Source organism: Hydra viridissima, unplaced genomic scaffold (genome assembly GCF_058129835.1).
Source record: "Hydra viridissima isolate aposymbiotic clone 2 unplaced genomic scaffold, HvirCarnegie_v1 scaffold_7, whole genome shotgun sequence".
NCBI lineage: Eukaryota > Metazoa > Cnidaria > Hydrozoa > Anthoathecata > Hydridae > Hydra > Hydra viridissima.
The window spans coordinates 4,461,326-4,476,012 of NW_028324306.1; the positions used below are offsets into that span (position 1 = coordinate 4,461,326).

Consider the following 14,687-nt stretch of genomic DNA (forward strand, 5'->3'; position numbering starts at 1 on the left):
AAGAGTTCCACTCAAGAAACCATTCCTTTAAAAAACCATCGAGATCAAAGACTCGTAGTTGCTAAGAAATATTTAAACATACCATTATCAATCTGAAAGAAAGTTTTATTGACTGAGGAGTTAATATTTAGTATTGAGAAGTCGGATGCAGCTCAAAAAGTATTGAGAAAAGTAGGCGAAGCATATAAACTTATTTGGATTCGTGGAACAGCAAAACTTGGTTGAGGAAATGTTAGCGTGAACAACGTCTTCAAGATGCTATTAGCGTATTAATCTATCTAAGGGGTTAATGTCTTTAAGTTGTTAATGTATGTAAGGTGTTGATGCATGTAAGTTGGTAATGTAAATTGTTTAAAGTGTTAAAATGACGCGATAGTAAAACTATATAAAAAGGAGTGGAGTTTAAAATGGCATGATTCGCATTCAGACAGGAAAAACAATATCAAGTTCATAAAGAAAACAGTGACTTATTTGTGTCTCAGGGAAGGTTAAAATAATTCCCCATAATGTTATGGTGTGGGGATCAATGACTTGAAGCGGAAGAGGAAAGCTGGAGTTTATAAATAGAGTTATGGACTCTGAGGTTTATGTCATCCTTTTTAATTAAAATCTACTCAAAAATTGTGAATGGGAAAACATTTTGTTTTTCAACAAGAAAACGACCCTATGCATCTGTCAAAGATAGACAAAGAATTTTTCATCAAGAATCAGATTAAATAACTTGAATGGCCAGGTCAAAGTCCAGATTTCAATTTAATGAACACCTGTGGGCTATTCTGGATCAAAATAACAAACGCAAAATGTTTCAAAAAGAAAGAGGAGTTAACGATCTTAGACAATGCCCCATGCCTGTACTTTTGCTTTGCTTTTCGAGGGGCAAGAATACGAGGGGAAGGAAAAAATGAATCCGCTCATCAAGATGTGTTCTTTTGAAGCTGCAAGTTAAATTTTAAGTTTATTAATTGCACGGGCACGTTTTTGGCTAAACTCAGTCTGAGCCGTCTGCAGTTATTCAATTGCGGCGTACTGTCGTTTTATCTCTTCAAGTGACCGTTCATTACAACCGAGAGCGCAGGCTGCGACTTGTGAAACGGCTATCACGAGAGATTTAGCTAAAGCGCCCCCATTTATACCTTAGATAGTTGCAGTCATAATAAGTAATATAAGAATACTTAAATATGTCAGGCTCGTTCATTTACTTGACATTAGAGAAATAGTTATCTAGTCCATGTCAACTCGCTGGCGATCTGTCTGCACTGGCGTATGACCTCTCTAGCGCTGATGTTCCTGGCGTCGCCCAAATCTAGTTTTAGCTCGATCTTTCTAATGATGTCGTGCCCTGTGCTTTTGCGATGTCCGAGTTCTGCTTTCAAAGCACATCGAGATGTAGAAATATAAACGACTAAAGATTTTTCTCTGAGTGAGGTGGTCCACACATAGGAGATGGTCTTCCGAATTATTTTCTCTAAAGTAGTTTAGAAGACCATCTATGTGAGGACGGAACTAACTCATGAAAGACAGAAGGACCTTAAAGTTCTCAGACCACCGTCTTGCGCTAATTGATTGTAGCATTTTGGTATGTCTCTTAAAAAAAAAACCATAGCTTCATCATAATCTTCAACATATGGTTCACGTCTATTAACCTGCATTTCCAGACTTTGCGTTCTCTTAAACTTACTTATAATATAGATTTGGAAGCCTCTGGACGCTTTACCATCCATTTAAACAGATAATCCGTCAACACCGTACGAACCGTAATGCTACTCAAAAAAATTGAATATTCGATACAAACAGGTTTTTTCGCTGAGATAAATGAATAACTTTTCTTTTTGTCCATCAATTGTTACGCTAACATTTGATAGCACGTAGTTGTAGACTGTCGAGATAACTCCGACAGATGCATCTAAGACGGAGGAACAGAGTTGGATATTTTTTTAGGTGATAGGCTGCAAATCATAATTACTCTCACTGTCGGAACTGATTCGGTTGATGTCGCAGTATTTATTGTGATGGTGTTTTAAAAAAATTTTCAATTGCATTAGTTATAAGCATGAGTTTTAGTAAAAAATACAATTTTTTAATGTATTGTTTCTGTAAAATCTTTCAGTTTAATTGTTTTGAATGATTAAAATTACTTCATAGAAATTTGCAATAGAAATAAAATTTATTTTAATAATTTGAAATAATAAAAGTTTAATTATAGTTAATAATTTTGATCTAAAATGAATAAAATCATGATCCGGTCCTGATCGATTTTCAAACTCATGTTTCTAGAAGATCGTGACCGAAAAAAAAAAAACTCGTGACCGAAGAAACGATTACTTTTGGAAGGAGAGTGAAAATCCAAGTATCATAACTTTACTGACGGCCAATCGCATCTGAATCACAATCAACTAAAAAAATACTTTAACTACATATTTTTTTAACTAAGTTGAAGTTTGGACACGTGTGTTAGGAATCCGTCTTAAAAACAGTCAGTTCGAAACTCTGATGACGCTTCATGATTTAAAAAACTTTGTATTTACTTAAGGAGTTAAAATCAGTTTCGGTAACGAAACGGCATGAAGATTTAAATCAGTATTAGAAACATTTCAAATTCGACTAAAGAAAACTAAATATTAGAACTTGAACCAATAAAACAAGTAACTTTTAAATCATTGATGCTTAAATTCTTTCTAACCGTTGTACTGATTACATTATTTTTTACACAGAGTACCTCTGATATAGAAGTTTGAACTAGCAGCTGATATAAAAGTTTCTGGGTTCCATATTGATTTGTTTGCTATCCGATTGCAAACGTAATGCCGAAAAAATGAATTTGAGATTCTTTTAAACTTTAAGTTATATAATTACGTTGACATATTTACAAACAAAGCAGCTTAAACTATTGTGCTTCATAATAATCCTTAGTAAGAAATCGTTTACAGAAAAAACGATGAGTTGAAAATGAGTTTCGGATTCTTCGGATAAAACAGCTCGAAAATTAGTTTTCAGATAAAAGTTTAAATTAATGTTAATCAAATTTGAACAGGACTAAAAAGTAAGCTTTAATTTTTACATAAATTAACATAATTCTCATTGTCAAAACATAAGACCTTAATTGTTTAAATACTGTGTTAATCACTTTTAGTGCTTCAAATGTGGAAACTTAAAACTTGCTGTATCATAACCATGATGAGCCTGTCAGCAGCTGGTAACTTATCATTCTTGTTAACAAAATTGTTTAAAAATATTTTTATTATGATAAATTATATGGTATTGAGTGTTGCATGATAAAACTAATAAATAGTTATTAATAGCAAAGCTAATATTTTAATAAAAGGTAAAAACGAGATATAAAAAAAACCGTCAAAGAGTACTTAACTATTACATTAATTTAAAAAGCAAATTAAAAAGCTATGTTAAAAACCAGATAAGGAAACCAATATCAAATAAAGAAAAAACAAATGACTTAATGAGTAAATATTTTACTAAAAGGCGTTCTCTAGATTTTGTTCAGTTGCTAATTCATAAGCGCTTTTATTTTTGAAAATATTGACATTTTTGACTAATTATTATACTTTTTCCGTTCTTATCCATTTTTGTTCATTGTGATACACGCCCCGACTAAACATCCAGAATCAACAAAGCTTCTATTACTTTCTTCTAAAACTGAAAAACTTACAACAGCCCGGGAGATCTGAAGTCAATAAATATATTGTCCCATCAAACCGTACATTTTTAGATCGCTGGATCACTTAGACTCCTGTAGAATTTTTTATAAATATTGTCTATTAACTTGAGATACTGGTCCTCAGGTACACATTTTAAATTCTTGAACTTGTATCTGAGCTTGAAATTGTTATTCTTTCGTCTTCAAGCTTTCTACTTATAATATCTATTTAAAAAAAAAACAACTTTAAATAACCCGAGAAAAAAATACGATCTTGTAAATTTTTTAGAGATTTCTAGATTTTAGAGATTTTCAAGAAGTTGACTTAAACTTGTTTTCAATTTAAAAAATTATTATTCTGCGATATCTTTTTAGAAAATATTACAGATGTATAATTAGCAAATGATTTAACTTACATTAAATACAATTAAGAAAAAACAAATAGCATTTTGTTTTTATTCTGATAGCTTCGAAATGACGATTAATAAAAGGTACAAAATAAAATTAAAATCTTTTCTTACCAAATTTTTAACCGCATGCGTTAGATACTGAACTCTTGTAAAATAGCTATGTACATTTTAGCAGATAGCAATCAAGTTTTACTTTTGGAAGATTTACACAGCTTAATATGCAAATATCTAATAGCGGAAAAGTTCGTTGTGAGCACCGCCATTTGGAAAAATGGAACCTAATCTTTATTTCATGTCCCCTGGAAACCCTTTAAGTTGTTGCTAGTGGTTCACCACAAACATTTTTAAAACCATCCGTGTTCATCCAAGCAAGATACAATGATTTGAAGTATTAAGCAAAAATATCTAGTTTTACTCGTACATAGGATAGCATAAGCATCTATTTTTTCGGTCTCTTTCAATGCAAATTAACATAGAGCCATCATATTCCATTTCAATTAATCTTTTTTTTGGTGTGTACAACAGTGTACTTAATTTATTTTACACATTGTTATCTACACATAAATCAAGTAAAAGTAGCTTAAATGAAGAACAAAATACAAGCAAAAAATGTTTATTTTTATTTTTCAAGACTTTTGAAGTGAATAATGTCCTTTTTCAGTTCATTGATTTTAATGTCTGCAAGGATACTGATTTGAGAGATGCAGATAAAGTCTTGCAAAACCTAGACATGAACTAAAGATTTTTTTCCGAAGTATGGTTTTATATTTTTTTTTGGCAGAACACCTGTTAAATGTTGCAGCCAAATTTCTAATTTTATTGTCGGAAAGTCCTGTATTCAGCTGAAGTTGCACGAGCTGTCCTGTTTTCAGTTGGGGTCCAAACAACTGCCTTACTGAAGATAGCGCTAAAGGAGTTGGTATTACAGACTTTTTTCTTACACAGATGTAATAAAAAGTATCAAAGTTGGATTCTACCTGGTGTGACTGGTAAGGGTCGGCCCCCATTTTATTGAACAGCGTTTTTAAGTCCTGGGGTTCGATGGTTCTAGGATTTTTTAAGGTTGTCAGCTAGAGCTGTTTGGCCATTAGCGTTTGTAGAAATACTTCCTGATAAAGGGTTTTTATCTTTGGTTTTATACTTGCCAATTTGACAGATTAAGCAATCACACATAGTGGTGGATTTTGGGATATGCTTTACTGAAATAGAATCAAAGTTAAAAAGGGTAGGACACTCTGAGGTGGTACCTTTGACAAGTCGTTCTAGTTTTTTTCTGAATGCACTGCAGATTCCTGTAGGAACTCTGGCATTATTAAATTCAAGATCTTTCATTAAAACAGCGTGATATCTGTCAATGATGAAGGTAGTAAGTTTCTGTTTTCCTTTTTGAAGACACAAGAAGCAAACAGTTTTTCATGGTTCTTGGCAGTATTTGGCATTTAAGTTGACTTGCTTTGATTTTGTAAAGTTTAGAAAATAAGCTAACGTATAATTACAACCAAGGAGTAAGACATTCAGAGATTTATGTGCATGTTCCTTCCCGGGAAATTATGTTAAACATTTTTTCTTTTCTTGCAACGGTGTTGCTAGATTGCATATTTGTAATTAATATTTTACTAAAAGAGAATCACATGTGCAATGGTGACGCTTTTTATCAGTTGCGAGTATCAGCTTTTCGTTTGTTTAACTAAAAACTATAATAATAACTTTGTAACGCGGAAGCTATTCAAATTGTTTTGAACAATTAATAGAGACTGCCGATCCATTACTGTTTATCGGATTGTCGGGTTGTGCACCGAACTATCTATGCTGAGCGGTTCAAATTACTTACGGATTGATTTGATCCGAAAATAATGTATCGGAAAAAAATTCGTTAAAGTTTTCTCGGATTATTTTTTGGACTGCAATCCGATTCGATACTTTTCGATCGGATTGCAATTCGAAAATTTTTTTTCGAATTGAAACCCGAACCGCTACTATTTTTACTGATTTATAAAATAAGGAACGCTATTGAAACAATATTAATTTTTATTTATTTCTAATATTCAAATATACAATGAAATAAAATGATTTCCATGTTAAGAAATAAAAAAAGTCAAAATCACACTGAAAGTTAATCATTTTCCAAATTCATTTCCTGGCCACGTAATTTCTTGAACTTCGCTTAGTTGCTTAATGTTTTCTTTCATATCTTCCAACATCTTAACCATTGAGATTGAAAGATTGGTTCTTCTAGAGCTGTATATATTCCCTACTGTTTAGAAAATTCTATCAGATGTTGATGGTGCAGCAGGTATACAGAGATTTTTTCTGGCCAGCCTTGATATCATTGGGTATATATACTGGTTTTGTTTCCAGAATTCCAATACATTTGTGCTTACTGGAACTGGTTTTGCATTTAAATACCCCTCAATTTCAGCTGAAATGACTTTCTTAGTGCTTGTGTCACCTCCAGGATTAATATAACCTGCACCAAACACGTTCTTCCTCAGTTTTTCAGTTAAATCAAAGTTGTCATCATCTTCACCATCCAACATTGAAGGGGAATATGTGCTTTGTCTAGCCGAAATTTCATTTTTTGACAGTTCTTCCATAGCCTTCTTTACCGCAGTTTTGACTATTTCAAATTTTTCCTCCTCATCCACAAAGTACATTCGTAAAAATTTTTTGGATTAACAATCCGAACATCAAAAAGAGTCCGCAAAATAAAAATCTGCTAGTGGTTCGTAAAAATTTTTCGGATAATGATTTGTAATATATCGGGTTGACTTTTTACGAGCCGAATCGCCGGTGCCTAACAATTAAAAAAGGTCTTCTTGATGAATAAAGGGGTATTTAGGCATAAATGCATACTTTATAATGCGAGAAAAAAGGTCTATTATTTTGAACATATGCGGACAACTGTAACCACTGTTGTTGGTTATATCCTTTATCTGCTTTAATGTCCCTTAAGCAAAAACGTATCTATTAAAATGGTTTAATAAATTTTGATGGATTTTTACTATAGATTAAGAAATGTCAATTTTAAGCTTTTGAAAAGTATTGCTGGTGATCAATGGTACAAATGTTCCACCTTTGATTAAGAGATGTTTTTTTGACCATCATCTTATAAATGAGAAGATATTGCAAAATGAAGCTTAGGAATAAAGAAATTATTTGTTTACATAGATAAGTTTTTTTTGCTAGATTACTAAATATTTAGAAGATTGCCTGCTCACCAATCTATAACACTCCCCAACACCTTCATCTACCCTCTATTAAACATTCTGGTCACTTACTCCTTATTTAAAGACTGGCTATCTAAAATTTCAGTGCTTTTTACCGGGAAATTTTTAAAATAAAACATTAGTCTAAAATTTCAGTTGATTTCTGAAATTAAAGCTACGTGTCACATTTATGAACTACATATTAAAAAATAACAACTGGAGGTTTCCTTGAAGTTACGCACGAATCTTTGTCTTGTTACTGCACATCATCTTGCGCACAACAGATTCTGGAACTTTTTCGCACACTTTCTCCTATGATTTCAAATAGCGTTGGCAGTTTTAATTACCTGTGACTTCTTAGACATGTATCTCTTGATAATTGCCCAGAAATTCTCGATCGATCGCCATTGAGGGCAGTTTGGAGGATTCAGCTCTTTCGGGAAGAAAACTAACTCCTTGACATTCATCCAATCAATCGCGTGTTTTGCGTAATGACATGAGGCGAGTTCTGACCAGAAGGTGGTTGGACCATTATGGGACTTGATAAAATTAATAGACGTTTTTGGTAGCACTCAGAGACGTAAAGTTCTTTGGTCGTTGCTTAAGAAGTGACAAACGTCGTAGACTTACCGCCACAATTGCATATCGCTAGTCATAGCATGAACTTTTTACAGAACTTGTCGCACTTTTAAAACTTAAACTTTCGTGGACACCAAATCGCTTGTTTGAAACATGAAATTGGCGACCTGGAATATGTTTTAAGTCAGTTTTGACGTAAGTTTCATCGTCGATTATAAGGCAGCAATTTTGATTTGTCATCACCGAATCAAATAATTTTATAGCTTGCTTTTTGGTAGCCAAAATCTGTTTCTCATTGAGATTAGGTACTTTCGTGACTTTAAAAGACTTCAAATTGCAGAACTTACTCACTTTCATCACGAATGATCATGAAGTTGCGCATAGTTGAACTCAATTTCTGTCCGATAGGCTGGAATTTTGCTTGAATGATCGCTTGAATTAGTCAACTAATTTCTTATCGAGGAATCATTTCTTCTGTTGAATAGTTCCAGGCTCTCAGATTACCACGTAGCGGTAAAATCATTTTAATAATAAAGTGGTTATGAGTTAAAGTTGATCGTGGTTGTTTGTTACAAGTCAATACGGTACAACATCTTACACTTGTGTTAGATACAACAGGTGGGTTTTTGTAACATTTGTCATCTCAGTTCTCTTAAAGGATATAAATTAGTTATCGTAGTTTTTGTACGCTAATAATTGTTACTTAATGCTATGGTTATATTATATTAATCAACAAACTATAAGTAGAGATAACAACTATATACAGCAATAATATAAACAAAGTAAAATCAACGCAAATATTTTTTAGGCAACAAAGTTTTAAAATTCACTGACATGATTACTCCCGGATTAAAGTTCAGCTTTATAAAGTATTGTCAAATAATAATAGTTCAAATGGTACTTCACTCTTTCAAGAAACTTTATTTGCTTTGTAGTTTCACAAATATCACACCTATTGGATTTGATGTACTCATTGTTTTCCTAAATCTGGTAAAATGTATCAAAAATTAAACACTTAAAAAAAACAGAATTGTTTGATTTTTCTTTCCCTTGATTATTTCAACATTACCAGTATAACATTAGCTATGAGGTTTTCAAATGCCGACACGTTGGTTTTTGCCAAAGGCCAGATTAGGTCTGTATAGAGAAGGCAGAGGACATGAATGAAAGAATAAAACTATGAGCCAGTTGGAGTAAAGGAATATTAGGCTTATCTTTCTTTTAGAAAATAAGGCCCACGTTAAAATGCAATAAATGGTTGGATTAGATTAAGGATCTCTACAGAAGTTTAAGCAATCATGTTAAGATGTTTTGTACAACAACGTGAGCAGCTTGCTCTTCTTTTTCTATTATTAGGGTCCATGGATGCTCTCAGATACGTTAAACAATCCATTACGCACTGATTGCAGATCGAAACTTGTTCAATGGCGGAGATATCAGTTGGTTCATCGGCTGTCATACAGTAAAACTGCAACTTCTTAACTTTTTAAGTTAGTATGCGAAACTTTGCATGAGCGAAAGCCTCAAGGATTAAGTTTGATAAATCAAAAGAATTTTTTTAAGGGCAATTCAAATATTCTTTCAATTTTGTAAGAATCTAATCCTAGCAGATGTAAAATAGAAGTTTTCTCATCTATTCCGCAAATTACAAGACCATATGTTTCCTATAATATCTAGCTAGATACATTGATATAAAAAATATATTTTACTGTGGACAGAGTCAATTTCACTTAAAAAGCTTTGGTTCAGATCGTTCAAAAAAAACTTTCTTTTTTTTGCAGTTATGCAGAACATATTTGTAATTTTCCTTATAACTTCATTGAAACTTCCTTTGTGAATTCAGTTGTGAATCTGAGGCTTTAGGCTTCTCTGAATTGGATGGTGGCTGAATAATGTAGATTTCACTATCTTGTTCAATAACTAAATTACTATTGATTCTAAAAACTGATTCTGTTTTAGTAGCATTTTCAGAATCAGAGCAGGAAAAAATTTATGATAGAAGCATCCTCAAGTTACTAAATTTACACTGAAATATTCCTACTGCCTGTTCCTGAATAATCCTTTAATATGCTCTTGCAAAATATTTTAATGCAAAAGTGTTATTTACTATCCTGAAAATTTATATGTTAATTTTGACATTTTTACCTGATTTTCATTTCTTAAGTTTACTTGGTTCTACAATTGTCCCTAACATGAAACGGTTTGCAATTTCGAAACCACCAAACAATCTACAATTATAGCATAGATTTTAAAGTATTTTGCCGCAATTGTTGTTCATTCGTTTTTTTATCTGCTGCAATGTCGTTTGATTAGACGTTAAAACAAATCTGGTTTTTATCTTTTCTATTTAAACTTTTATTTTATTTTTTTTGAGGGGGAGGGGGTAGTTAATGGCGTACAAGTGCGAACAAGGGTGAAGGGGGGTTATTACGTACTTTATGGGCACCCTTTTAGATTGAAATTCACCAGAAAAACTTATTAATCATTAAAAAATATTTAATCAAATAAAAATGGCGTTCATGTTAAAATCTTTTTTTGGGGGAGGATGACTAAAATCCATCAGTAAAAATCTTTTTTAGTTAAATTATGATCAAGTTTAAATGGTCATAACTTTAACTACAAGAATTTAAAGATGGAATTTAGTCAAATTTATTTTTGTGCGGCGTTTTTTTAATGTTACCTTCCACCATCCCTTGTCCCTTAACCACCCCTTTTTGGATATACGGATCCTGACTTTACGGTAAAATTGTTCGCAGACTCTGACCACCATAATTTTTGGTAAACGTCTATTTAAATTACTATGAGCATAGGACAGTTTAAAATTTTCATCATCTCTTGAGGTTGACTTGAACGACGGTACACTATTGGAATTGGTTTAATGATATTGGTTCGTTTTTTACTTAGAGAATTGTTTAAACGACATAAAATGTTCGCTTTTTCAAATTAGAACATTTTGCATTAAAATTTGAGACCAACGTTTTTTATACGATTCTTAACCAGCATAAAATTTTCTACCATAATCAATCATAATATTAGGAGAGGAAGGGGGGGAGGGGAAAAGTGTTTTAGCGCTAAAATGTTTACGTACATACTTTCTTTTGCTATAAATATTAGTTTACAATAATAAATATTATTTTACACGGGCACTACTGAAGTTTCCCCCTACCCTCCCCTACCCTCTTTTTTTTTTTTTTTTAATGATTAATAATTATAATTTGTAGCTGAAGAGATTAACTCGAAAGTTTGGTCGACTTGTAATGCGTCGAATGGGTGTGATAAAGAGTGTCCAGGTAATATTTTTTTTATTTTGACTAAATGTGACTGATAAAATTTCTGGAACCAGATTGCAAACATTCAACACTAGAAATATGTGTGTGTGTTCATAATGTGTATATGTTTATATATATATATATATATATATATATATATATATATATATATATATATATATATTAGGGGTATGACTAAAAAAAAATTTAAGAATTTTTTATTCCCCATGTAACCATGAGTGGAGAAATTATATTTATAAACATAAAATATATTTTTTTTATGTAAATTGTCAAAAAAGATCACCCCTCAAGCTGAAAATAATTTTTCCTATCTTTTTAGTGAGTTATAAATTAGAAATATAATAGAGAACCCAATCTTACTCAATATGCGACTGTGATCACAAACATCATAAATTCTACAGATTTCTTTACGAGATAACTGAAACTTTTAATAACTGCAATTTTCGATTTGAACCCTGTTGGACCGCGCGGAAGTGCTTCAGCATTTTATAATTGGTTTTTTGTATATAACCGGAATTGTCTTCTTTAACTTTGTCAAATTGTTATCTTGTGTTTTGAACATTATGTCCAAAAATAGAGTTGCTTCAACCAAGAATAAGAAAGTTTGGGAATCAAATTTAGTAAGGTTTGAAAAAGCTAAAACTTCCAGAAAATGTACTACTGTTGTTATAAGTATTAGTGAAATGAATAAGATGCCAACAGAACAGCGTATCATTGATCGATTTAAAAGTTTGTCATCAAATGTGAAAAGTAGAAAGGAGAGAATTGCAATTGTGGCTGAAGAAACTAAATTCTATGGAGAAAGCTAAATATTCCTATTCAACAAGGGAAATCGGCAGCAGAAAGAAAAATAGAAAATGTATTGAAAAAACTTGACAAAGATAGTCGAAAACCCGGAACTCAAAATTTTACACGATTGTTTGACATAACCGATGAGAAAGGTGAATGGTTGTGTCAGGAAGATAAAGAATTTTATTGTCTTCAAAAGTCAACAAATGGAAGAGCTGGATATTGTACCACAATTAAAGATGCTGAAGGTATTCATCCAAGAAAATTAGTGTTGATAAAGAAACAAATGTCCATCAGTCAAGGACAAGATTTTGTTGAATCAGCTAGTGAAGGAGAACCTTCAGAAAGTGAAGAGCAGTGTTCCAGCAGTGATATTGAAGCTGAAGGTCCTTCATCATCATCTAAAAAACAAAAAACAAATTCAGCAGTAAATTTAGTGATTTCTGCTAAGATTAGTACCAAAAAAGCACATGAAGTCTGTAAAACTCTTTCAGAAAGTGGTATTTCTATTCATACTCCAACGCAAAGTGGTATCTACAAAGGTGTTATGAAAGAAGGAGAAAAGTTGAAAGCAAATTATATGGAAAACCTAAAAAATGAAAAGTGGTCTTTGCACTTTGATGGAAAACAAATAAAGAAAATGGAACATCAAGTAGTTGTTTTGAAAAATGAAAATAGAGAGGTTAGGCTTGCTGTTCTGGAAATGATGAATGGAAAAAGTGAAACAATATATAATGGGATAAAGCATGTGCTAGATGAGTATGAGCTGTGGCCAGCCATAAAAATGATTGTATCTGACACAACATCTACAAATACAGGATTAAGAAATGGTGTAGTTACACGGTTACAGAAACATTTTAAAACCATTGGACTAGAAAAGCCTGTTTTTATTGGATGCCAACACCATATTCTAGATACTCTTTTGAAACATGTCATGAATGATCTTTTTGAAGGATCGACAATGTCACCATATCTCCATTACCCTTTTGTGACAAGGTTGCAGCAAGATTACGAGAACTTGAAGCTATTGTTTAGTAATATTGGAAATCCTTTGACAAAAGTGAAGCGAACTCGCTGGAGAGATGACATGGATTTCCTGAATCACTTAATAGCATGTTATAGAAAGTTTAAAAGCACAGGTAACTTTCCAAAAGTTAATTTCAAATCACTTCCTGCTATAAGCAATGCAAGGTGGAATTCGAGAGCCATTTTTATTCTACTTGCTTACATTTTAGTACCAGAATACCAAGAATCAGAATCAGCTCAAGCAGCCTGTGACTTCATCTGTGGTTCATGGGGTGATATATGGTTTGGGGGTCACTACTTCAATCCTGCAGACTTTGTTAATCTATTAGAAGCATGCAATGAGCATCCTAAAGCATTGAAATCATTGAAAAGGTTTTGGTCCACTGAGCCAACACCAATACCAACACAACGTTCAAATATATGTGCAGAACGTGCTGTGAAAGTGATGCAAGACTTAATGCCATTATGCCATAGCATAGAAAAACTAAATATTAAATACTTATTGTCAAATACACAGTAGACAAATTTTAATTATACATGTTTATTGGTTTCTATAAAGTAGTGGAAGATGTGTTGCAAAACTACATTTTTTAAAAAAAATTTACAAATATTTTTTAATTGGGGGGTGAACTTTTTTGACATATAGTAAAAATGCTTGTTATTTTTCTGATTTTTGCACAAAATCTCCACTAAATTTAGTATGGGGATATAGGGTTGCAAAATTGTCATATCCCTAATATATATATATATATATAGGCGTTTCGATATTTTCACCCGCCCCCTACGCCACCCCACCCCACCCAACCCCTTCCTCTAAACTTTATGATTGATTCGTGATTTATTGTATATTTTTTTACTTTCAATTTCAGATTAGAGCACTTTCCATTAATTTTGAGATCTATATTTTTATACGATTTTTATAGCATGAAGTTCTCTATCAGAGTCAATTATAAAAAGAGAGGAAGGAGAAAGTCAAGTAGTGCCACACACACACACACACACACACACACACACACACACACACACACACACACACTCACAAGTAGTTTTGTAGTTAAACTTGAGCATTGCTTTTATTAAAAAGTTAGGTTTTTATTCATTGTTGTTAATTAAAAATTGTATTTATTTACCTTTTTAAGAATTGGAATCAATATTTTTGGAAAAAGACATACCTTTAAAAAAAAAAAACATTGTTGCTACTCTGAGAAAAATTTACAAAGAATATGCGCTTTCATTTGAGGTGAAGCCAGAATCCTATGATAATAATGATACATGGTGGAGTGTAATTCATTTGACAAGTTCAAATCTTTCTACTAGCTATGGAGGTAGAAATCCTGCTGTGTTTTTTCATAATAAAAAAAAAAGGATCAATGCAGATATGCTCAGCAGTCAATGGTTATATAAATTATAATTTTTTGACAAGTCCCCTCCCATTGATGCAATGGTCTACTTTAAAAATATCACAAGAGTTATTTAATGGAATTTATGTGTTTTCAATCACTTTGAATGGAACAATAATTCATTCAGTTGTAAATAATCAAACAATAGAGATATCCAATGTAAATGTTTATGCTGGAAATCCATGGAATGATTCTCAAAATGGATCCATAAGAAATTTTGTAGTAAAAACAGGACCTTCTGGTATGAAATAAATATTACTTTTAAATTTTTTCAGTAAAACAGCTGAAATATACTTTTCAAGTGTTATTATTTAAGTAGTTTTTATTACACTTTT

The 14,687-nt window shown here is 32.1% G+C and overlaps 1 protein-coding gene across 7 annotated transcripts in view; it reads left to right on the top strand.

The window, feature by feature from the left end:
- Positions 1 to 2,535: 2,535 nt before the first annotated feature.
- The window catches only part of LOC149885727 (uncharacterized), a 28,667-nt gene continuing 16,515 nt past the window's right edge, over positions 2,536 to 14,687 (top strand). For 6 of the 7 annotated variants that reach the window (XR_016453851.1, XR_016453853.1, XR_016453848.1 and 3 more), the window contains exons 1-4: positions 2,887 to 3,040; positions 3,131 to 3,193; positions 11,069 to 11,137; positions 14,092 to 14,593. Coding sequence is in view for 2 of the 7 variants with exons in the window: in XM_090092002.1 (XP_089948128.1) it covers positions 14,272 to 14,593 (322 nt within the window). In the remaining 5 variants the exon portion in view is untranslated. Of the gene's footprint in view, positions 3,041 to 3,130; positions 3,194 to 11,068; positions 11,138 to 14,091; positions 14,594 to 14,687 lie in introns of all 7 variants that reach the window. The other variant, XR_016453850.1, reaches the window with a different exon arrangement.